General features: G+C 42.0%; 1 protein-coding gene across 3 annotated transcripts in view; it reads left to right on the top strand.

Moving 5' to 3' along the window:
• The window catches only part of MTUS2 (microtubule associated scaffold protein 2), a 352,715-nt gene that overhangs the window by 270,276 nt on the left and 55,874 nt on the right, over nt 1–26,565 (top strand). For all 3 annotated transcript variants that reach the window (XM_072993758.2, XM_020788605.3, XM_072993759.2), the window contains one exon: nt 3,786–3,997. In XM_072993758.2, coding sequence (XP_072849859.2) covers nt 3,786–3,997 — 212 coding nt within the window. The remainder of the gene's footprint in view (nt 1–3,785; nt 3,998–26,565) is intronic.

Here is a 26,565-nt window from a genome sequence, read left to right as displayed (position 1 = left end):
AAAGGGGCGTGACACATCTCTCCACCCATAATTCTCATGAAGATGCAGGTGTTTTTTATATTCTCCCAATTAGGATGGCATATGTGTTTGGGCTCTCCGGGCCTCCTGCTTTGTCCTTCGTCCTTATCTGAGTTCTCGCTGGCAAATAATGAACTGAAATAACAGTCTCAGGGCCTATCACATTCCAATGCCTTAAAATCATTTCACACAGAACCTAATTGACTCCATTTTCTCTGACTACAAATTCCATTCTCCTTCTAACCATCACCTGATATTCCCATGGGTTTTTGGAGGCTGGCGAGTTATATTTTTGACCAGTGCACTAATTCTGCCACTCTATCATGTGGTTTTTTAATCTGTTTGTGCAATCTTTGGACATTCACAGATGAGTTGTGACAGTTTCATCTGTTTCTTGGCAGAGTCAACATTAGCTATTAGCACTAATTCCTTGAATCTTAGCTTTCATCACATTGGTTTGGAGTGCTTGTTCTTGTGCAGCAAAAATCAAGCCCTTGATTTCTTTCTTAATGGTCCCGTTTTAGCCATAGAATCACAGAGTTGGAAGAGACCACAGGGGCCATCAAGTCCAATCCCCTGCCAGGCAGGAACTCCATCAAAGCACTCCCGACCGATGGGCATCCAGCCTCTGCTTAAAAACCTCCAAAGAAGGAGAGGCCACCACACTCCAAGGCAGCATATTCCACTTCTGACCAGCTCTGACTGTCAGGAAGTTCTTCCTGAGATTCAGGTGGAATCTCTTTCCCTGTAGTTTGAAACCATGGCTCATTGTCGTAGTGTCTGGAGCTGTGGAAAACAAACCTGTCCCTTCCTCAACGTGACATCCCTTCAGATATTTAAACATGGCTATCATGTCCCCTCTTAACCTTCTTTTTGTAAGGCTAAACATTCCCAGCTCCCTAAGCCGCTCCTCATAGGACATGGCTTCCAGACCTTTGGCCATTTTGGTTGCCCTCCTCTGGACATGTTCCAGGTTGTCAACATCCTTCTTGAATCGAGGCACCCAGAACTGGACACAATACTCCAGGTGAGGTCTGACCAAAGCAGAGTAGAGTGGTACTATCATTTCCCTTGATCTAGACACTTTACTCCTATTGATGCAACCAAGAATTGCATTGGATTTCTTGGCAGCCGCATCACACTGCTGACTCATGTTCAGTTTGTGGTCTACCAAGACTCCTAGATCCCTTTCATAAGGGAATCCCTTTCATTTAACATAATGCCTATGTTAAATTATTATCATGCCTTACATCAGTATTTCTCAGGTGTTGTTCATGTAGTGGGGTTTTTTTTTGAACTGTGTTGTTGTTATTTACATACTTATCACAAATGTGTTTGGCACCTGTAACATATTAGAGATCTGTGACCATTGATTGGGCCCTGTGAAGTTCTGTCAGCTGGGCAAAAAGATCCTCACCTCATTCCCAGTTCCCACATGCCCCGTCTCCTTTCAGAGAGGTGGGGCTTCAGGGAGCAGGTGAGACAATTGTCAGTTTTGTTGAGGATCCCAGGAGGTTCCTCTCCTGTGGTTTAGATGTAGATTTTAACATTGAAACACAACACATAAGGTACCAATGGGCAGATGCCCAAGAGAAACAGTGTATGACCTACAGACTGGAAAATACTATTTTGGACAGTAGCCTTTGGCCTCAATGACTGGATATTTCAGCAAGCCATAGTAACAAAAACATCATTTTTTCCAAGCTCTGATCACAGGTATGGCTTTACAGTGCCAGATCACACAAGTATGTTTCACATATATGCTTAGATATTAGTAAATTACTGGCTCTCATCTTTGTTTGAACAGGGGTTAAATGTTTGGAAGGAGAGTCTGAATGGAAAATACAGATGGTTGGGTATAGCCTTCTCTGGGTATATAGTGGAAACTTTCCACTGTGGAGTTTTGGAGATAGTTCTGGAGAGCTAATTCACAAGATTCCCTGTTCATTTCAGGAAATAATGGAAACTCCATCCGATTCCATTGCAAGACAGTGGTGATAATAAGCCAGGAACATACCTACTTACAATCGTCTTTGCTCAAGACTGTTATCATACTATATCTCTTCCAGTTTTCTCTTGTGTTTTTATAAAAACTGCATCTGCAGCTGCCACCACTGCATGGATCCTACGTACATTCTTCAGAAGAAGCGTCTGTCACTGTGAGACTTGGCATTATATTTTCACAGTGACATCCTTTGTGTTCAAGACAGTGGGAACTCTCGTGGGATGATGACTTTGGTGTCACTTGTTATTAAAAGGATTGTAGAATGGATGAGTCTGTCTGTGGAATAGCAGGTTTTAAAATATAAGTGCATGAATGTTCTATGCTAGAAAAGCATACAGTATTCCTTAATAAGGATTCCTTAGGAATTCCAGAATTGAATTTCTGAAGGGATTATTTCCAAACGCTACCCCTGTGAATTTACTCTTTGCAAAGTAAGGAAGTCTGGTTGATCTTTTTGTTAAGACTGGGTAACATGCCATTATGTCTGGAAGGAAAATATTTCCTTAAGCAACTTTGTACACTACAGTATATTATTGGAAATCTTCCTCTGTCTGTCTGTCTTTTTCTCTGTCTATCCCTCCATTCCTCTGTTGTTGCGCACTGCCCTACATACAGCAGGGGTGCAATGTTGTGTGTTGGTAACCTGCTAAATGGGAAATAGCCCATAAGGTGCCTATAACATGGCAAGAATGAATGTGAAGATTAAACTTCAGGCACCTGTATTTTCAGGAACAAATGAAGGGTCTAAGAATGTTGCCCAGGATTTTGTTCCCATAGCAGCCAACCAAATGCTTACAAACTGGGTATAAAAGCAATTACACCCTTCTATTCATTTTCTATAAAAATGGATCTTGGAAATATAAGGCCTTTGATACTGGAAGGAGTATAAAGGAATAATGGCCATTGATAATTGAAGGTAATTCAAAGTTGTCAGCCGTCTCTCAAAATATGCCTGTTACTTTGGTAAGAATACGTACAGTATGTACAGAACCATAAAGCCACAGGCATAAAACAATCACATGGGAGTATAAAAATGACTTATTTATTGGTTGCTGTGAGTTTTCTGGGCTGACTTATTTATTCTTCATCCGTAACACTGTCATGTTGACCCAAATCGAATTAGTTACAGCTGCTGATATAGCTGTAGGCTGACTGTAGGCATCCTTCAGTCTCGAGAGACTATGATAATTTGTTCTGAATAGAGGTCTTGGAACAGCATCTAGTGTGGCTGAGAAGGCCAATTCGAGAGTGACAATCCACACTGAAGACAAATGCAATCTCTCTGGTTTTGCTGATTTCAGGACTGCTTCTTTGCCTCAGCCTGCTGAACAAGCGTCTCTTCAAATTGGTGATATAGCACAGTCAGCATAAATCTCAACAAGGAGTTGCTCCATGTCCAGAGGCCAGTGGAGACATTTGCTGTTGTGCCCTGAGTTGCAAAACTCAGCACACAACTGTGAATGTCTATGCTGACTTCTTAGCTTGCAGCAATTTGTTGCTGAGGTTTACACAGGTTTGCACTACACCAGTATAAAAACTCAATAGGACTTTGGCCACCGTAATGCCTTCTGCCATCCCATGCAGGACTCTCAGTCCCTGCAAGGTGGTCTGTAATTTTTTCACTGCAAGGAAGTACAGGGTGAGTGGAGCATTATTCTTTCTTTAAAAAAAAAAAGGAGTCAAGTCCAAGGAGAAAAGCTGTGTCCATACATATGAAACAATTGATTACAGCTTTGTATACATTTTTAATTGCTTCGCATAGGGTACCCCAAACAAAGGTCATCTGTTCCAAGGAATGGATTTTCTACAAAGCCAGATTTGCAGACGAGAGAGGCTGAGCGGCAGTTCATCCAACAGATGAAAGAAAAGTGTGATGAACAGGCCAGGAAACTCAGCTGCATACAGGAGGAACTTAAGAGGACCAGCTGTGGTTTTGATGTCTTCATTATTACAACACAGTATTTCTTTCAGAAGGTAAGGCCTCTTTTGCTATTACTAATGTTACTTAAAGCTATGCAGCATTATTCGTCCAAATTGCCCAGTGGAATCTGAGACACTACAGTATTTGAACTATTACATAGGAGATAGATCATTACCTTAATATGCATGTGACACTTGGACCATGTCTACACCGTGCTCTCAGAACTAAAAAGGGACAGAAACACCATTTTTAAGATAGAGGAACAATACTGAGCAAAAGAAATGCTGACAGTGCCACAGATCCAGCAAACCTATTGGATCCAAAGCCCTGTCTTGGATGCAGTATGAGTACGTCGTGCCATGTGAACATCCAGTGCATCAGAACAGACTGGCTATATACCAGATCTGCACAACTCTGGGTCATATCTGTATAGAAATACCTGATCTGGTTCCTTGTATAATGGGGGGGGGGAGGGAGAATAAGGGAGCCTCCTAGCAGTATATAAGCAATTGTGTCTACAAAAGACTCTTCTATTTTCATCCCTTGCTGTACAAATGCCAGGTATTACCATTTCAAAATCAGACACTAGATTATTAATACACCGATTAAAAGAATGAATGATGTACAGAGTATGAATACTGTCTATGTAAAAATAGTCTCCATGTGTAGAATATCCTATAGAAAGCTGCAGCTTGTATATATTTGGCACTATTGGACCAGGCCATATAGTTAAAAAAGAACCTCTCTGTACTATTCATTTCATCTCCTCACCATCTGATAAATATGCACAATGGCTGGTTTCTTTGTATATTGCCTGTTGGTGTAGTACTTTCTGTGACTTTCCACCTGTGTGCAGATGGATGGATGGATGGATGGATGGATGGATGGATGGATGGATGGATGGATGGATGGATGGATGGATGGATGGATGGATGGATGGATGGATGGATGGATGGATGGATGGATGGATGGACACAGACAATTTTAAAGCATCAAATAGAACTTTAAACTGGATTGTTACGGATGCCAGAAAAAATTGTTATAACTGGAAATATGTGCTGAAGCTTAATGAATGCAGGTAGCCAAGGCTGTATTAGTGTGCATTTTGGGGACACTTGAGATTAGTGAGAAGCAGCCATCATACTGAGAAAGGACCCACTGTATAGTCTAAGTTTGTCATACAAATATTTTTTGTGGCTAAAAACACTGGGGAAATGTATTCTTGTTCAAGCTGGATGTATAATCATATCACATATGAGCCAGAGTATATCAATGATTTAATCTTCAGAAAGAAAATAAGGTTGATCATTTAAGTAAATGCTCCATGCAGTTTGATTTCATTTAGCCTTGATTTCTAAATTGTGTATTTACCCTTAATTTGTCATTTCCTGTACCACCACGTGTAATAAGTTATGTTTGCAGTTGATCCTGTTTAGCAGTGGGATAAATACTTAAGAAGCAGAAAACATAGAAAATGGCTGGAAAACAAGAGAAGACCTGAAATTTCAGCTGATCAGTATTTACAGATTTCTTAGCCAGACAGATAACAAATGGTATAATAGAGGCTTTCACAATCGTGTCATGGATAAAAACACAAAGACTGAAGAGAAAAGCAAGCAGTGTTTTCTGGCTGAGCCAGGCAGTTATTTACAAAGTGAATTACTACCATGCTTGCGGACAGCTGTCTGTCAATTATTTCTTAATTAGCAGGCTGATTAGCAAAGGTCAAACTCTAACACTGGATTTGTATATGTGGTGTGTATATAGCAGAAGGAACTGCAAAATTGTGGCAGAAAGATTTGTGCACTGGCCTTGGTGCTGAAAGATGCTGGCTGCCGTGGTAGTCTAGGTGAAGTGAATGATTGCATGTCAAGGCATTAAAATTCATTGGTCATCTCATGGAACAGGACACTAGGAAGTTTCTACTATTGGTTTCTGCCAACAAGAGCAAGTTAGATTAACCCAATAATCAATGAAGAAAATATACCAGCTTGATGTCAAGCAACCAAATTTAAGCTGGTGCTTAAATCTCTATGTTAGGAGTGACATCTAGTGGGCAATGGGGTAGTGTGACAGATAAACAGGGCAGTTCTTAATTTCTTGTAGTGGTTGGAAAAGGTTGTGGAATCTTTTAAATTGATCTCTTTTAACTGATGTAAAGTAAATAACAAACTTTAAAGTTTTTCTTTGTTTCAAAATGAAAAGGCCCAACAGGTTGGTAATTTTGATTATCATTATTATGATTCTATCACATGTAGTGCTGGAGGAGATCCTTGTGAATACCCTTTAATGCCAGAAAGACAAGCAAGCAGGTCCTGCAGCAAATTAAGCCTGAACTATCTGTGGAGGCAAAAATGCTGAACTGAGGCTGCCCTTCTTTGGGCATACCATGAAAAGGCAAAATTCTCTGAAAAATGTAATAATAGTAGCAAAGGTGGAAAGCAGCAGGAAAAGAGGAAAACCAAATATGAGATGGACTGGCTCTCTAAACAAAGCCATAGGCTTGAGCTTACAAGCAGGGCAGTTAAAGACAGGACATTTTGAATGTCCCTTATTCGTGGGGTTGCCATAAGTTGGACCCTTAATATACAGAATGCTCTGCAGTGTCTTAGATCATGAAAATACAGCTGTTTTCATTTCTCAGAGTATATTAGTGATCTGTTCTGCAGGGACGTGGTGGCGCTGTGGGCTAAACCGCAGAAGCCTGTGCTGCAGGGTCAGAAGACCAAGCAGTCATAAGATCGAATCCACGCGACGGAGTGAGCTCCCGTCGCCTGTCCCAGCTCCCGCCAACCTAGCGGTTCGAAAGCATGCAAATGTGAGTAGATAAATAGGTACCATCTCGGTGGGAAGGTAAACAGTGTTCCATGTCTAAATCACACTGGCCATGTGACCACGGAAAGATTGTCTTCGGAAAAATGCTGGCTCTATGGCTTGAAGAGCGGGATGAGCGCCGCCCCCTAGAGTCGGACACGACTGGACAAAAATTGTCAAGGGGAACCTTTACCTTTACCTTTACCTCTGCAGATAATTCTGCCCAATAATGTTCAGAGTTTCTCTGACCTCTGGAGTTATGTGGGGTTGTGTTCATATTGTAGCGAATGGAAGTGTTGACAGTCCCAGTTAACTTTCTGTGACTGTATAGAACCCAGTGACAGTGTTAGCAGTTATTGACAGTCACCATTTACTTCTGTATGTTTAAGAAAGGAGGAACTGTATAGCTATTTCAAAACATTTATAACATTTCTTGGGACTCTCAGTATATCTATCTATCTACCTGTATGTCAGTACTCATCAGAGTTTGGACATCCACTGAAACTTTGACAAATCTTAAGGATATACCCAGCACTGCAATGTTATTTCAGTCTCTCACACAGTCAGTTGATATGTAAGGTGACAAATGTTTTACTTTTTGCTGGTTCTTTTCTCAACTCCTGTTGCTAGCAATTAAGTTTATGTACCATGGGTAACAGTTTTTCTGGAAATACAAATGCATTGTTGTGGGAGGATACAACACAAGTGTGACTTTTAAATCTTAGCTATCTTATTTTTAATAATAATAATAATCTGTTAATAATCATTAATAATTCTGTATTGTCAAGTTGATTCAGACTTATAATGATCATTTCTCAGACTTTTTTGGGGTATAAAGTACAGTGGTGCCTCATCTTACGAACTTAATCCATATTTGAATGGTGTTCATAAGTCAAAATGTTTGTAAGTCGAAGCATCATTTCCCATAGGAATGCACTGAAAACTGATTAATCCGTTCCGGCTGAAGAAAAACAATCACCAAAAAAAATAAAATAAAAAGAACACAGCAAACCTGGTTGGAAGGCGCTCCGTTGCTGAGGTTTAAAAAGAAAAGAAAAACCCTCCAAAAACAAACACTAAAGCCATCTCCGTTGCTGAGGTTTAAGAAGAAGAAAAACTCCAAAAATAAACAGCAAAGCCACCAACAACACAGCACAGAAACATACCCGCCCAAGCCAAAACCCACCCAGAACAGTTTTTTAAAAGGAGAAAACAGCAGCTTACCTCCCTGCAGACACACATACACACACACGCTCACTCCAAAGCAGGAGGCGGCTCTCCCAAGCCTCTGATGATGACACACTCTCTAACTGCTCAAAGTGAAAGAGCTACAGTACAAAACAGCCTCGTCACCACCTACAGTTAGAAATCTGAATTGCCTGCCTTTTTCCCTGCCAAAAAACTGGCAGTAAAACACTGTTCGTAACTGGAAGCTCCATTCGCAAGTCAAAGCAAAATGTTGCGACCAGAGCTGTTCGTAAGTCAAATGTTTGTAAGTAGGGACGTTCATAAGTCGAGGCACCACTGTACTCAGAAGTGATTTACCATGCCTTTCTTCTAGGGGTGCTCTGGTATTGTGCAGCTTGCCCAAGGCTATATAGGCTGTCATTTTTGTAGAGTCACAGTGGCGAGTCAAACTCCCAACCCCTGTTTCTGCAGCAAAGTACTCCAGCTCAGTGAGCTATCCAACCAGCTACCTGATTTTTAATGTTGACACCAAATTCCTCAATAAAATCTTGTCCACTTCAAATTTACACTTAACTTTTAGATACCTCATAAATATCTTAAAATAGTAGAATAGTTAGTAGCATAATCATGGTCTTACATCTAAAAACAGAGGTGACATGACATTCGTCCTGTTAAATAAGTCACTCTGGGTCATCTCTTGTCTGACTTCCATTGTGTAGCTATGATCTGGCTATCATTCTTAGGGGGTCTCATGAGAAGACAAGCCTGAAGAAGACACCAGTGCTATGAAAATTTGAAGGCAGCAGGAAAAGAAGAAGCCACCTATGGGATGGATTGGCTCTATAAGGGAAGCCACAGCATTGAGTTTGCAAGATTTGAGCAAGTCTGTTAATGAGAGGACATTTGAGTTCACTAAGTCATAGGGTCAGCATAAGCTGGAAGTGACTTGACCTTACATAACAACATGATCTGGCTGGAGGATTTGGGGAGTTGTAGTCTTTTTTGAAAGTCCTGAATAAAAGCCTATGGGCTGCCAAGATGGAATTACTATGATTCTGAACTGCTGAACCTCTGGGTCATGTTTCAAACCATTAGAATTGAGCTTTTCTTCCTTTCTGCCCTCACGCACACCCTCCAGGCCCATATTTACAGTATGTGTGACTAGCCAAGTCGTAGCACTGGCATTCCTTTCTGTATACGATTTGGCTGAAACCCTGCCCTGGTGCCCTTTTTTTAATGATGGGCCAAGCAGTGAAAAGGGTATGAAAATGGACCTAGAAGATGCAATTCTGTGCTCACTGGAATTTCTCCCACCACTGTTCCAGGTCTTTATTCTGTACAATTACAGCTCTTTTAAACTCTGTGTGATGTTTATGTTTAAAATGAGCACACGTACAGTCATGCACCTGTAAACCTTTCTCCCTTGGATTCTCAGAGGTTGACATGTACTGATTTGGCTTGTGGGCTTCAGCCCTCTCCCTGCTGTGAACACTCGGTTGTTGCTTTCTGACACAGCAGGTGTTCCAGAAGTGACATGCTTTCATTCAAAGGAATGCCAAAAACCTACAACTAGGCTTGTTTGAGTATGGAAACTCAGGGTTCCCATATAGGAGGGGGCTTAAACTTGTTTGCCATTTATGAACACAGACTGGGAGGAAAAGGAAGAAGAAGAAGAAGAAGAAGAAGAAGAAAAATATCTCCTTTGCTCCAAAGCCACATTACTCCACTGATGTCATCTTGCTTTCCGCTTGCCTCTGAACCCCTGGCGGTCAGTTTCAAATAGGAGACAATTAGCCTTCTGTTAGCCCCAATTAGGTTTGTACCTTTTTTGCTTCCAAGCTCTGGAAACTGCTGATTTGTCCAATTAGGCCAAACAGAGGCTTTCCCAAGCTGGCACAGAGGAATAGGAGGTGGGAGAGACCATTTAGCTGGCAGCCTCGTTCTGAACAATGTTATACCAAAAATCTGAACAAAATCATTATAAATCTTCAGGGTGGGATGTAAGTTCCAGCATCTAATCGTTGTGACCATTTATCATTTCATCTTTTCTTGGTCACTGGAAAAAAAACCTAAATGCCTGTTTTATATTGTAAGAGCCATCTCTTTTGCGTATTAGGTTGCCTAATGTACCTGCCGTATAAAAGAATGACTTATCTACCTTTGTCCCGTAAGGCATATGATACAGGCGTATCTTGTTACACTATAACCCAAAGCTTGGAAAAGCTACTTTTTAAAACTATAGCTGCCAGAATCTTCCCTGCCAGTATGGCCAATGGATTTTGGTAGTTGAATTCCAAAATTTGGTATTCAACACTCTGCGTAACCCAAGCAATCTGGCCACAACAACAATGAAAACAAGCTAACTCTATCACTGAGAGTTCTCTAAATTGTACAGCATACCCTTATCAACATAATACCACCTGGATCTCTTGCATAAGGACCTGCAAATAAGCCATCCTGGACCACACCAAAGGCCTGTCTAGTTTAGCATTAGGACTCTCATGGCACAGTGGTTAAACTGCAGTACTGTAACCGAAACTCTGTTTATGACCCAGGTTCAACCCCAGGTAACTGGTTCGAGGTTCACTTGGCCTTCTATCCTTCTGAGGTTGTATTGTGTTTCCAGTTTGCTGGGGAGAGAGGCAATGTGTACCCTGCACAATTAAATTGTAAATCACCCAGAGAGTGCTTTAAGGACTGTGGAGCGGTATATAAGCAGCACACTTTGCTTCTTTTTGTTTGTTTGTTTTAGCATCCTGTTCCCACAGCAGAGCCATGACAAGCTAATTTTTACCCAAGAAAAAAAATACAAAATTGCATCCCTTAATATTTCATCTCCCCTGAAGACTAGTTACTGTCCATTGGCAGCAGGGGACAGCAGTGATGAGAGGAGCTAGACTTTTTCTTTAACGCCTGGCAAGGTTATACAAATAGGGAACAACTGCATACCCCTATAGAAATGCGCTGCTTTACTACAGAAATGTGACACAAGGCATGGTGTCCTTGGCACAGTACAGGCATATTTTACAAAACTTGAAAACTTTACTCTTTTGGAGTACGAGTACAAGTCCAAGTACTCTTACCTTGGGGATTCCGGAAGTGTAGTTCAAAAAGAAATATTTCCAAGCTATGATATATTGCATATTTTTCATTGCCTCACAGCATTCCACACAGTGACCATCCATGCATAGCCACAAAGTGGCTATCCATGCCCAGACACCATAGTACCATCCTGGTCCTGTACCCCAGCAACTGATAAACTGAGGCACACTGCCTCTTGATACTGGAGTGAGTATCATGAGCTATTGTGACTAGTAGTCATTGATAGTTGTTGTGGGCTTTTTGGGCTCTTTAGCCATGTTCTGAAAGTTGTTCTTCCTAACGTTTTGCCAGTCTCTGTGGCCGGCATCTTCAGGGGACAGCACTCTGTGCTCAGAGTGCTGTCCTCTGAAGATGCCGGCCACAGAGACTGGTGAAACTTTGGAAGAACAACCTTCAGAACACGGCCAAAGAGCCCAAAAAACCCACAACAACCATTAGATCCCAGCTGTGAAAGCCTTCGCGAATACAGTCATTGATAGCTTTATCCATCTAGAGCAGTGGTTCTTAACCTTTGTTACTCGGATATTTTTGAACTGCAACCCAGAAACCCCAGCCAGCACAGTTGGTGGTGAAGGCTTCTGGGAGTTGCAGTCCAAAACTCCTGAGTAACCCAAGGTTAAAAACCAGTGATCTAGAGCAGGCTTGTCCAACCCGCAGCCCGAGGGCCGCATGCGGCCCAGGTCAGCTCATAATGCGGCCCAGTGCAATTTTTTATTTTAAAAGAAATTCCAAAGTTTCAAGTTACACTGCCAGCACTTGCGGCCAGAATGCGGCTGGGGCACGTCACAATGGTTGAGGAGGGGGAGAGAGGGAAGGAAGGAAGGAGCGGGAGGGGAGGGGAGAGGGCGGCTGCGTGACTGCATTGAGCCATCCCCGTCAATAGGTGGACCCCCTCCCAGCCCCATAATGCCGCCGGAGTTGAAGCTGGCAGCCTCTGCTGTCTGAGATCGCAGCTGCCGGTAAGCGCGCTTGGAGTGGGGCTGCAGAGGACGGCTAGGGCTGCCCCCCCATGCGGCCCAAACCAAATTTATGTGCAGCCCAAACCAAATTTTCATCTTGTAATGTGGCCCAGGGAAGGTGAAAGGTTGGACACTCCTGATCTAGAGCCTTTCTGGAGCCATTGATTGCCTTGTCCTCCACTCATCCTTTGAATCTTCTTCTGGGCATATGAGTAAACATCTTACTCCAATTATTCCAGGCTGATTTGTTTGTCTTTTAATTTCTCACTCATTGAAATGCTATTTACTTGTATCACTTATGCAGATAAGAAAAAGTGCTATGCAGCATTACATATCTTCAGAGCATGAAAAAGCTTCTTCTAGGATTAAGTTCCCATCAACGGGGTGGCCACAACATCAAGAGTTGTCATCGGAAAAAGAGATCCATTTGAGCTCTGTTTGTTGCTTGCCAATAAGCTTAAATACACCATCAGACACTGCAGTATTACACAGAATTAAGATTTTGCTGTTGCTCTTTGTTCCTGGTATTATGAAAAAATTGGGAGCCAGAAATACTGTAGTTGCTGATCTCCAGACTGCCCTTAGACCTTCCCTTCAAAACTGGATTTTTGGTTCTCTAGTAGGTTCAGGATGATGTACCAAAAAAGAGCTTGGAAAAGTTATTTCGATCTACAATTTCAAGAATTTTCTTTACTAAAATCCTTTTGGCATAACACTGCTTGTGGAAAGTTTACAATGTCACCAGCAGGCAGCAGCTTTTGATAATTAAAAACTTCTCACTTTTGTCCTACAATCTTTCCATCTTCTATCTATTCTCTTTCATTACAGGAAAGAGGATAGATAGGGTGGAATATGTTTTTTATTACTGAAAAAACTCCTGTTCGATAACAGAATTGGCAGGGGAGATTTTCAGTAATTAAAGACTTCCTCCTTCCATCTTGCAGTTCCCATGGATTCCATGCAATAAAAGGTATTGCATGGGAGTCAGAAAAGTTGCAGAATGGAAATAAGAAGTTTTAAATTATGGAAAATTGCAGGCAGAAGTTACAAAACAGGATCTCAACCATTGTTGCAACAAAAAATCCTTCATTGTCTTGGTGATTTTTAAAACTCAGCAAATGTACAGGTTTTCATTGGCTCCCACTTTGTACAGGGACAGAATGCTTCACTTCTACAGTTTCATCCACTGTTCAAACTTTAAGTATGAATAAATGGTTTATTCCTTTGTATGAGATACGTAGCCAGCACCATTTCCTCAACCCTGCTTGCTTCTCAGTAGACAGAACAAGAGTCTCTCACTGCAGGCTGTCTTTAAAACTCTCAGTTTACCGGAAACCAAACAAACCATTCAAGCCCTAAAGGACTTCCTAGCTGGACAACCCTTGGTTTGCATACAGAGCAGGTGAAAGGACTGATGATAGGTTGACAGGTATAAAAAGAAACTGAGCTTTATTCCATATTTTAATTAAATTGTATAATTAAATTGTAAAACCGCCCGGAGAGTGCTTGTAGCGCTATGGGGCGATATATACAGTAAGTCCAATAAATAAATAAATAAATAAAATATTAATAAATATTTTAAAAACAATACAAGATATTCTTTTTTAAAAAAAATAACAGTAAGACAGAACAATAATGCAGATCTCCTTCCATAGGTGTAATTTAAGTAGGAAAAAATTGGAAGTTTTGAGTGCTTAATGCAACAATATGAAAGAAACATAAAAATCCCCTGAGGTGACTATCCTATATGATCTCTAGGTTATTCACACATTTGTGAGGCTTTTCCTCATTTCTTATGGCTGCCATCGATATTGCAAGAACTCAGATGTTTAGAGATCATCTTGCTCCACAGCCAGAACAAAGAAAAATGTTTTTCTTGGCTGCTAGTATAACTATTCTTGAATAAGCCTGATTGGATAATATCTGTGAGTCATCTGTGTCAGCCGTTTTGACAGGAAGCACCTGTATTTCTGGCGGTGGTTAGGAGATTAGATGTTATAGCTTTACTGAAATGTATTTTAATACCCTGTTTCCCCAGAAATAAGACCTAACCTGAAAATAAGCCCTAGTATGATTTTTCAGGATGCTTGTAATATAATCCCTACCCCAAAAATAAGCCCTAGTTAAGTGAAACCCCACCCTCCACCATTGTGTAGCAACCAGAAGATGATGACATGACTGTATTTGAATAAATGTAGATTGTTGTACATAAAAAAAAATCCCCTGAAAATAAGCCCTAATGCGTTTTTTGAGCAAAAATTAATATAAGACCCTGTCTTATTTTCAGAGAAACACGGTACCATATTTAAATGGTACCTTCTAAACCAATGTGGTTTGCAACAAACTGCTGTATAAATTCAGCTTGGTAGAAATTATTTCATTTAATAACAGGAACATTGAAATAAAAGCCTCATTACTTTTCATGGGTAGAGATGCGGATATTCATATTCGTATACAAATTTCCCCACGCAGCTGGACCTAACAAGGGACCAGACCCCGGGATCGGACCGTCCACTTACGTGTCCTGCTGTGGTACTGGTCCCACTTGTCCTGCCAATGGTGCCTGGAGGTCTGCTCTCTTCCCGCTTGACTGGCTACTCATCAGCCTTGCAGGGAGACTCATCCTCCCGCCTGGAGTAGTCAGCCAAGCATGAGGAGAGAGCGGAGCCCCGGGCACCATTGTAAGGATGGGTGGGGCCAGAGCCACCGCAGGATACATAAGTAGAGGGGCTGGTCCTGGGGGCCAGACCCTCATTGGGTCCAGCTACACAGGGATATTCGTATTTGTATATAAATATGACTATTCCCATCTCTGCTATATTGGTGTTATTATGTGCTGCTATGTTTCCTCTGACTGATGGCAACTAGAAATATATACGAATGCCCCCCAGGTAGAGATAACAAGGGCCCAGCCCTCTGAGACCAGAGCATCCACTCTCTGTAACACTACTTCTGCAGGCTCCACACTTCCTTCCTATCACTCCGGAGCTTGCGATCGATTAGCCACTCCTGGCAGAAGGCAGGATGACGAGTCTCTCTGCCAGGTCGAAGAGTGGCTAATCCACCGCGAGCTCCACAGCAATAGGAAGGGAGTACAGACCCTCGTTATCTCCCATCTCTAATGGCAACCCTATGAAATAGTAACCTTCATAGCCCTTATCATTAAATAATCAGCTCCTATCTTGCAAATTCAAAGCCATGGTTTCCTTTATTTAGTCTACTCATCTCATACTCGGTTTTCTTCTTCTGTTCCTGTCATCATTCTTTCCCAGCATTATTGTTTTCTTCCACTGACTCTGTTCTTCTTGTGATGTGGTCAAAGTATGATAGCCTCAGTTCAGTCTTTTGAAGTTCTAGTGAGAGTTCAGACTTTGTCCATTATTTTCTTGAAATCATGGGAAGTGGGTGAGGTACCAGATTACTGGAGGAGAGCCTTTCTTCAAAAAGGGCAAAAGGGAGGAACCTGGGAACTACAAACTAGTCAGCCTGACATCAATCCTAGGGAAAATTCTAGAGCAGATTATAAAAGTCAATATGCAAGCACTTAGAAAACAATGCAGTAATAACTAGAAGCCAACATGAATTTGTCTAATCTGATCTAATTTGTTATTGTGTGACTTCCCTGACAGACAAACAGAACACTGTTAGACAGCTTATATCTTGACTTCAGCAAAGCTTTTGACAAGGTGTCCCATGACGTCCTTATTAGCAAGCTAACTAGGAGTGGGCTGGATAGCTGTGGGTACACAGTTGGCTACAGAATCGTACTCAGAGGGTGATGATTAATGGGGTCCTTCTCTAACTGGGAGGAGGTAACAAGTAGGGTACCCCAAGGCTCAGTCCTAGGCCCGGTGCTCTTCTACATTTTTATTAATGACTTGGATGAGGAAGTGCAGGGAATGCTTTTTAGATTTGCAGATGATACAGAAATAGGTGGAATAGCTAATAGCCTGGAAGACAGAAACAAAATTCAAAATGATCTAGACAGGCTGGAGCACTGGGCTGTAAACAACAGAATGAAATTCAACAGGGATAAGTGCAAAGAAACCAAACACACATTTACAAGATGGGGGACACCTGGCTCAGTAATGCTATGTGTGAGAAGGATCTTGTAATCATCGTATATCACAAGCTGAATATAAGCCAACAGTGTGATGTGGGTACAAAAAAGTCAAATGCTATTTTGGACTGCATTAATAGGAATATAGTCTCAAAATCCCACAAGGCCCTAATTCTCCACTTTTTGGCACTGATTAGGCCTCATCTTGAGTAGAAAGAGTTACACACACCCGGGAGAGGGAGAGCATGCAAGAGAGAAATAGCATGAATGTGTTCTGTATTTCTTTCTGTGGATGAGCCAAAGAGGATGATGGCCCATATTCAGCCCTTCACTAACTCTGGTCTTGCCCCTCATCTGTCAGTCCCTGACCATAACTAGTAAAGGTCCAGTCTGTAAATGTTGCAGACAATGCCTTCTGAACAATGACATTGTGTTTATAGAATTCCCTAATTGGAAAGGGGAAGTTTTCTTCCTTTAGACCCATGGTTCCCAATCTCAGGCCCCCAGATGTTCTTGGATTAAAACTCCCAGGAGCCTTCACCACTAGCTGTGCTGGCCAGGATTTCTGGGAGTCCAAGAACATCTGGGAACCCAAGGTTGGGAATAACTGCTTTAGACAGATGTGAAAACCCTTTTTATTCCCTCTGGCATTTTGTGACAGATTCCTCTGACTTTTCTGCTGGTTTCCTTATCTTAATGCTGTTTTTGTACTAATTCTATTGGAACAAATTAGTAATTATGATTTATCATTTTTAATTTGCGTTATTTTGTGTTGTTATCCATGGGAAGGGATTCTTGTAAGCTGCTATGAAAAAATATTTTAAATATTTTAAAAATATTTTAAAAAGATAGTAACAGAACTGAACTGAAAAGGATCTTGCCAAACAGCTGTTATCACAGGGATAGGCCTGCATCATTTCCACCCCAATTTTAAGCACCCACAACATTCTCCCTGCTGCACACATAGGGATGGATCATAGTCTTTGTTTTGAAGTTTTCTTATATTTTTCAAGCAAAGCTCAATAAAATTAACCTTTAACTTAAAACGGAGCTTCATACTATATAACAAATTATGGTGATACAGAAGATTCACAGGTGAGAGCCCAAGGCTTCGTTTTTACATTTTCTGTAATGTGAGAGAGTGTAAGTCACGCATCGGAGTCAAATGTAAGAACTGAGGTACTGTTTGGATGACTCCGACAGTGAAGTACTTTCCTCCAGCAATGATAACTCATTTGCTTGTGCCTTACATATAATTTTAACATGTGATTTGCATGCAAAACCTTTTGCTCAAAGAGCTGGGCCCAGGTTATCTCTTGATCTTTATCACACAACAGTTAAATTGGTTTCTTTTTTTCACTTCAGATAAGATTGTTTAGTATTATTGGAAACATTATTACTTCCCATCCAATTTCCCATTGCATCTAACTCTACGGAAATAACATTAGAATGTTTAATTTGATTATGGGGAGGGATGGAAATTAGAAGTTGCCTGCCTTGCAATTTGATTAGAGTCTGGAATTGGAGATCTAGTCATGTTAGGCATGACAAAAGAGCAATTTTCAAGAACTTAACTTGTAAATAGATAACTTGCTGATAGAATATACTGGGCGGAATGGATATATATTAATGTAAGACAGACAAGAACTCAACAGCAGAGCACATGCTTTGCATTAAAAATTTTCTTGGCTTCAGTCAGTGGCAATTCCTATTTAAAGATCTCAGGGATGAAGGCAGGAAGAAAGATCTGCTTGGGACTATGGAGAGGTTCTACTCAATGTCAGATTACTTGTTAAAGCAAATATTTAATTTATTCCCTTACAGATCTTATCCCTCCAGACATGCAAATCTTTCAATGCTGCATGCCTGAGAAAGCATGTAAACAAAGATCATCTGTCTCATAGTCAACCAATTACAAAAGGAAGAGACCTAATTTGTAGGTTGAGGAAAGCTTGACTTAGAATAATTTTTTTCATTTAATGAACAATTAACTGACTAACGGTTAATTAACAAATTCTCATTATGGAATCAGCGACCAGAATCCTATTGAACAACTTTATGTTATGTCGCCACTAACCTTTACCTGGCCAAGGTAAAGGCTGCCAGTCGAGCATACTTCGCTAACCGGATAAGCGAAGCGTCCAACCAGCAGGCGGAATTATTCCGTATAGTGCGCGACCTATCCGGAATTGGTACGGGTGACGGGCCTCCCCCTAGTCTTACACCGGACCAATTTGCAGCATTTTTTAAATCAAAAGTGGAGGCCATCCACCGGGACCTCTCTCCTTATTTGAACACAGTGAGTCGAGCCGAGATGTCCAGCGCTCCGTCTTGCCCGGTAACTTTTGATTCTTTTCAGCCAGTCACGCCTGACACTGTGGCCAGGGCGCTTGATCGCTGTCGTGCCACCACCTCCTCCCTTGACCCTTGCCCGGCCTGGCTAATCAAAGCAGCCAGGCCGATAACAACGGAATGGGCCACTGTAATAATAAATGGGTCTCTCCTTGAGGGCAGATTTCCATCTGCCCTCAAGGAGACACTCATTAGGCCCATTAGGAAGAAACCAAGTTTGGCGGCGGACGAGATTGGCAACTATAGGCCCGTCACCAATGTTTCTTTCCTAAGCAAGGTGGTTGAGAGGGTGGTGGCCGACCAGCTTCAGGCGCACCTGGATGAAACAGATGCCCTGGATCCATTTCAGTCGGGCTTCAGGCCGCGCCATGGTACAGAAACGGCATTGGTCGCCCTGTGCGATGACCTTTTGAGGGAGGCCGACAGGGGCAACGTGTCCCTGCTGGTCCTCCTCGATATCTCAGCGGCCTTTGATACCATTGACCACGGTATCCTCCTGGGGAGGCTCTCCGAGTTGGGAATTGGTGGCCTGGCATTGGCCTGGCTCCGTTCCTTCTTGGGGGACCGCCCCCAGAGAGTACAGCTTGGGGAGAATGTCTCGGCCCCGTGGAGTCTCAATTGTGGGGTTCCACGGGGTCGATTATCTCCCCAATGCTATTTAACATCTGTATGAGGCCACTGGGTGGGGTCATCAGGGGATGTGGAGCTCGGTGTCATCAGTATGCTGATGATACTCAGCTGTACATCTCCTTTTCACCAACCACAGGAGATGCCGTTCTGTCCCTTCAGCGCTGCCTGGGGACCGTACTGCAATGGATGCAGGAGAACGGGTTGAGGCTGAACCCGGACAAGACGGAGGTACTGAGGGTGGGCGCTCCCACAGTCGGGTGTTTGGGAAACTTCCTCACTTTTGGGGGGGCGACCTTCCCCGCCAAGGATGGGGTCCGCAGCTTGGGGATCCATCTGGATCCGGCGCTCACCATGGAATCCCAGGTGGCGTCGGTTGTCCGAACCGCCTTTTACCACCTTAGGCGGATAGCCCAGCTGCGGCCCTATCTCGAGGTGGGGGCGCTCACTACGTTGGTGCATGCGCTCGTAATCTCAAGATTAGACCACTGTAATGCGCTCTACGTGGGGCTGCCTTTGAGGCTGCTGCGGAAATTACAGGTGGTGCAGAATGCGGCGGCCAGACTACTCAGTGGTGTGAAAAGATACCAACATATTTCGCCCACCCTGGCCACATTGCATTGGCTGCCCATCCGTTTCCGCATCGACTTCAAAGTGTTGATGCTTACTTATAAAGCCCTAAACGGCTTGGGGCCTCGATACTTGGCGGAACGCCTATTTCCACCAAGTTCTACCCGTGTCACTCGCGCGAGTCAGGAGATGAGGCTGAGGAGCCTAACGCCGAGGGAGGCCCGGAAAGAAAAAACAAGAAATCGGGCCTTCTCGGCAGTGGCTCCTCGCCTCTGGAATAACCTTCCCCCTGACATTCGCGCGGCTCCCTCACTGGGTACTTTTAAAAAACAACTAAAAACTTTGATGTACTGGCAGGCTTTCCCGTTTATTAATTCCTGATCACCCTTCCTTTTTCTTCCTTAGTTTTCTCTCATCTGTCGTAACTTTTCCTTTGTATGATTTATTTTAACCGTATTGTTGTTGTTTATTGTTGTAAGCCGCCTAGAGTAATCTTGGTTGATTAGATAGGCGGGATATAAATAAAATAAATAAATAAATAAATAAATAAATGTTATGGAACTATGATTTAGCTGCTGCTGTTTGGGGGGAATTAAACACTTCTTATCTACCACCCCCTGCACTTACCTTTATGGAGCCCCAAGGATCTTTTTCATCCTATGGAATACTTTGGGAACTGTAGAAGACGGGAGGGAATCCTTTAGTGTCTGAACATTTCTGTCACTGGTCGTAGGTTGCATGACATAAAGTTATATAGTAGGATTCCAGCCAGTACCTCATCTAGTGCACTCAAAGTAGGAAATACTTGGCTAGAACCGGGACAAAGCATTTTGCCCAGTCTTTATGACACTTAGGGTAGAGGAGCACTCTTGGCTAATGACAGTATTTTGGAGAGGAAGCAAATTCACATTATTCGGAAAAGGTTGGAGTATCAATTATAGTGGTGCCTCGCATAGCGAGGTTAATCCGTTCCGGATTAACCTTCGCTATAGCGAAACATCGCTAAACGGAAATAAAAAAGCCATAGAAACGCATTGAACTTCGTTCAATGCGTTCCTATGGCTTTAAAACTCACCGTTAAGCGATCTTCCTCCATAGCGCCGCCATTTTCGCACCCTCGGTAAGCGAGGGCAGGGCGCGAAAATGCGGCGCGGACCTTCCGGCGGCCATTTTGGAACCGCTGATCAGCTGTTCTCCCCCGCTTCTTTATGCGATATTCGCTAAGCGAATCGCTTAGCGAATATCGCAAAGCGAAAAAACGCCATAGGGGCCATCGCTGAGCGAATGCTCCAGCGATGGCCCAGAGCCCCTCGTTAAGCGATTTAATCACTCAATGGGGCACTCGTTAAGCGAGGCACCACTGTATTTTGATCGGTGGTGGTAGATGGTGTCATTGTCTATCATAATGTCTCTGGGGTTCTTTTTCTCCCTACACTGTTGGTTGCTGTAGAATGCATTAATATTAATAATATATTAATATTAATTGTCAGATGTTTTTCTCAATATTTCACTCTCCCCCCTTTTTGTGTGTTGGGGAGTGGGTATATTTAAATTAATTGGCTGGTTCTTCTCTGTTTTTTATGTTTATTAAACTTTTTTTCATGTTTGCTCATTCATGTATTTATTGTGCTGTTCGACACACATTAACTGGAATTTACTGGGTGGTATTCAGGTATACTGAAAATATAAAATACGAAACCATGAAGAATAAAATTAGCAGCAAGGAGGAAAAAACAGTGGTGGCACATCCAGCCAAAGCAGAACCAGTAGCAAAATCAAACAGTGCAAAGATTTAAAAGCACTGAAAACAATTCTATTTAGAATACCTGGGAGGAGAAGAATAATGATCTCAGAACTGCAGAGCTGCAGGTGACCTTATGGATCATCAAGTTACATCCCTGTCAAAGAGTAACCGTGGAGAATCGAACTCCTAACCAAATGACTCCATCTTTGCTGTCCTTCTGCAAGCCGGTGAAGCCCTTTATCTTCAGGCAAGCTTTCTCTCGGTGACTGGCTACCTAAGCATTATCTTTCAGATAGATTGTTATGCATTATCACTTTGTGTTTTCCGTACTGTTTATGTTTTCCATTTCTCCGAGTGGTATTTGTTTGTTCCTTTTTAATATTTCTATACTTTGTGTTCTCAGCTTTAAATATTGTCTTTTAATGATGTAAGCTGCCTTGATATATTCGTTGTTTTTAGCTTTAAATACTGTCTTTTGTATACTTTGGTATACTCATTATTTTTAATCTTTAAATATTGTCTTTCAATTGATATAAGCCGACTTGGGTCCTTTTTTAGGAGAAAAGCAGGGTAAAAATATTTAAAATAATTAATTAAAACAAATAGTTCAGAACTTCATGCAATACTTAAAGGGCAATAACATAGATGCCAGATGTCACCACAATTCTAGTCCTTCGTCTCAGCTTTATATTCCAGCCCATTCTCAGACCTCACTGTAATCGAGGTTGGCCCTGCCATTAGGAAGAGTGAGGCTCTTGGAGGCTTATGATTCCAGTTTCATGGATGTCTTTGTGTGCATGAATCCAGCCCAGCTTTTAATCTCAGCTTTAAAGGGAGCTATCCAAGGTAGTGAACCTGTCTTAAAAATAGGATACTGTACAATACTTTTGATAGCTCCTGTGCAGTCCAGGCTATACCCTGTAATGGATCCACTGACCTCCTGAATCAGATACACCAGCTTTCTGTGGGATACCCCAGCAGAAGATTTGGGGAGTCACAAAAGAGCAGCAAATTCTGAGCTATTGTCTTTGTTGTTATTATTCTGCTTTTACTCCCTTGGATGAGTCGAGGAGCATGTGAAAATAACTGGGCTGGCATTGTGTACTATGCACCTTGACTGGCCAAGAGGGGGAGGCCATAGCATCTCTGCTGTTTCCGAAAATTATGTGCCAATAATGCAAAGTTAAGTATGACTGAGAAGAATTATTGACTTCATGTGACCCAACAGGCGCTGTTTTCATATTTTATATAGAAACTGTGCTTATGAGCTGCCCGTGCTGATGTTGACAGTGATGTTTTACACAGCAAGCCCATAGTGTCTGAAGGACAAAAACATGCCCCAAAGCACTCTTTCCTTGTGTTCAGGAGCTGTGTCCCAGTTAAGTCATTCAAGTATATGTGAACATGGTATTTGTCCTTATGGAAACAAATTGTGTCAGTCCGGTGACAATACTGTTTCCTATATAGTCAGTAGCTATCAACTGATTTTTATTACTGTTATTACTTATATTTATATCCCTTATTTTTGTCAATGAAGTCAAGCAGTTGTATGTAGCTGTCTCTCTCTCTCTCTCCTTATTTTATCCTCACAACTACCCTGTTGAGTCATCCAGAATGTGTTGTGCCTCAGTGAGGACTAGAACCTACATCTCCCAAGTCCTGGCCCAGCTCCCCCTCCAGTGGTACAGTATACTGGCTCTTAACAGGTGGCAGAAGGTGTCCATTGTCCAACTCCAGCCTTCATTTGACTCTACTGTGGCAAAATGGTTACAAAGGAAGAGTAGATATATCACTGCCAAATGGTTCTGATCGCTACCACCCTCTGCTTCTCTTGTTGACTAGCTGAGTGGTTTACATATCTGGCTGTGAAGCCAGAGGTTGGAAGTTCGATTCCCTGCAGTACCTCCTTGGCAAGGACTGGACTCCATGGGATGTTTGGGGTCCTTTCTAGCTCTGCAATTCTAAGATTATTCTAAAATTATTCTTCTGCTTCATTTTCTTCTTCTTGAACATTGCATTATCAGCTTATCATCACTGTAAAAATATCCCTGAGACTAAGGACCTAAGTTAAGGATCAGGGATTTAATCTATGTTGTGTTAAGAAAGTTTCCGGCATATGCCTTTTTTCTTCCATTGCATGACAGAGGTTACAGTGAGCACGGAATTAAGCCAAGTTTATAATTTGATCCTCCAAGCCCCCACGCAGCTGGTGTCACAGATGATACCATTGTTATTGGAAAGGAAATTGAGGTCACCTGCAATATTCGAATAGATGACACTTGCAGAATGGCTTTTTTCTAAATGCCTTTTGTAACTGGTGAGGCATTTATGCCGTCTGAAAAATCTAAACGGTAACAGCCGGTGAAGTGGCTTCTGTATTTTCCCCACAGTGTCATTCTGCTCTTAGATAGGATTTTTTTTTCTGCAGTGGTTTCATTATTCTCAGGCATGTGAGGTAGCTTTCACTTTAATTCTCCAAGGTCCCTAGCAGTTTTGTCCATGCGTAAAAAGACCATTTTGCAAAAACAAACAAAGAAAAAAATTATATAAAGCGAATAAAAATAAAATTATATTATATTAATTAAGTCACTGTTTCATTTATAAGATTTCAAAAATTGTTCCTTAAATATGTTTTGAGACATACTCCACCAGAGTGCATGCATTCATTTCGTTAAAGTCTAATCAAACTATTTCTGTTGCATGAGTCATTGACAGATCAGTCCTCTGCATGTCTTTCAACAGAGTTTTCACTAAGTTCAGTAGGACTTTTTCTCAAAAGAAAGAAAGAAAGAAAGAAAGAAAGAAAGAAAGAACTGAAGCCTAAATCTCCTGAATGTTGATCAGTGGCTCTGACACTATGAGCATTCTATCCAATATATATTTCTAACATTTCCAAGTACAACCCCTTTTGTCACAATCGGAAGCTTATGGTACTCGAGATGTTTTTTGACTGTATCTCTGAGTGTCTCTCACAATTGCCTGTGATATTTTGGGTTGATGGAAACTTCAGTTCAACAACATGTGGGTGGCCACACATTCCTGACCAGAGTTTGCTCTTCATGAAACTGTATGTTCATGACATCCTGCTACCGCATCTCTGTGCACTTTCCTTGGTCATGTGCATGTACTTTTTCTCTTTGATACACATTCCATGGCATTTCAAAGCCTACAAATAACAGAAAATCCTCAGAACGTGGAATTTAATCACAGTAATGCGAAAGAGTATAACATTTCAGCTTGCCAATTCCTACTCCAGGTGGATTATGTTTAGTCGGAACTCTCCACTATGATCTCTCTGTCTTGGGTGTCCCTGCACGGCGTAGCCCATAGCTTCTCTGAATTACTCAAGCTCCTTCACCACGACAAGGCAGCAATCCATGAAGGAGATTCTGCTAATAAGCCTGTCCAATAATAATAAGCACAATATGCTCATTAAACTGCCCAGATTTGGAGATCTGGAATATGGCAATGCTATAGGAACACTTCCTGCATTTTACCTTGTGCAGCAAACCTTGTACGATAGTCTCTGTTACTATTGTTTCCCTGAAAATAAGAACGAACCTGAAAATAAGCCCTAGTAGGATTTTTCAGGATGCTCGTAATATAAACCCTACCCCAAAAACAAGCCCCAGTTAAGTGAAACCACGCCCTGCACCATTGTGCAACATTATGCAGCAACCAGAAGATGACATGACTGTATTAGCATAAATGTATTTTGTTGTACATGAAAAAAACAAAACTTCCCCTGGAAATAAGCCCTAATGTGGTTTTGGAGGAAAAATTAATATAAGACCTGTCTTACTTTTGGGGAAGCAAGATATATTTACTCAGCCCTCATTGTGATGTTGGAACAGCAAGAAGGAGAGCGGTCAGGAGGAGAGAGGTGGGGGTACGTAAGGTGCCAGAATGGCCCCAGAGACTAGTTTTGAGGGGCTAAGCCATGAAGGGTTTCAACCTGAGTGAAGTGGGGTCCAAAATCAAGTTGTTACTCCTAGCTAGAGTAAGGTAAAGGTAAAGGTAAAGGTTCCCCTTGACAATTTTTGTCCAGTCATGTTCAACTCTAGGGGGCGGTGCTCATCCCCATTTCCAAGCCATAGAGCCAGCGTTTTGTCTGAAGACAATCTTCCGTGGTCACATGGCCAGTGCGACTTAGACATGGAATGCTGTTACCTTCCCACCGAGGTGATCCCTATTGATCTACTTGCATTTGCATGCTTTCGAACCGCTAGGTTGGCGGGAGCTGGGACAAGCGACGGGCACTCACTCCGTTGCGTGTATTCGATCTTACGACTGCTGGTCTTCTGACCCTGCAGCATAGGCTTCTGCGGTTTAGCCTGCAGTGCCACCACGTCCCCACCTAGCTAGAGTAGACACACCTAATGGGAACATGTGGTAAGTCAGTGCCATATGTAAATTTTTACCCGTAGATTAGAAGTTACATAAATTTTGATTCAGTAGGTCTGTTCTAGCCGAGATGGGGTGCAGAACTAGTTAACCTATTGCAGACTCTTGGTAAACCATTTCCAATTATTCTCTAACTCGAAAACCCTGTAAAGGGTCATCATAAATTAGAATTGACTTGACTGCACATGATGGTGATTATTATTACGCTTCTAATTCACAGCCATTTCCAATGTCTTTGTTTCCCTGGTTTAAGTGACAAAGATTGTGGTGTGACTATTTTCTTAATTTTACCCTGCCACCCAAAAAACATAGTCAAGAAACCTCAAAACATTTTTAAAATTTGTAAGCAGTCTTCCCAAGATAACCATCATGAGGTGGAAACTAAACCCGTGCCATAGAAGACATCCACCAAATTATACAAATGGCAATATTTTCAGAAAATTTGATTCACATCTAAAATTTCTATGTTTACACATGTAGCTATGCCTACAAATTAATAAGTATAAAATATACATTCGATTCAAAAAGTCAGCCTCACAGACCTTTGTAAAACTTCACAGCTCCCTCTGCTATGCCAATCCTAATCTCATTAACCGAACAAGATTGTTCAATATCTATGGTGCCTCAATTTCTCTGGCTGAATGCTTGCTTGAAGGCAAGTGTACGGCCTCGATATGCTTTAAGCTCACCCTGTAAGTGACCTTTCAAGAAATTATTTCTGCCAGTGACTTCCTTCCACATTTGCACGGTGAAGAGTGTGACATTACTGTAGATTGTTAATGCTGAGAAAACGACATATGT

Source organism: Pogona vitticeps, chromosome 3, assembly GCF_051106095.1.
Source record: "Pogona vitticeps strain Pit_001003342236 chromosome 3, PviZW2.1, whole genome shotgun sequence".
Classification (NCBI taxonomy): Eukaryota; Metazoa; Chordata; class Lepidosauria; order Squamata; family Agamidae; genus Pogona; species Pogona vitticeps.
The sequence above is the reverse complement of the archived record's forward strand: the minus strand, read 5'-3'. Positions and strand labels throughout refer to the sequence as shown.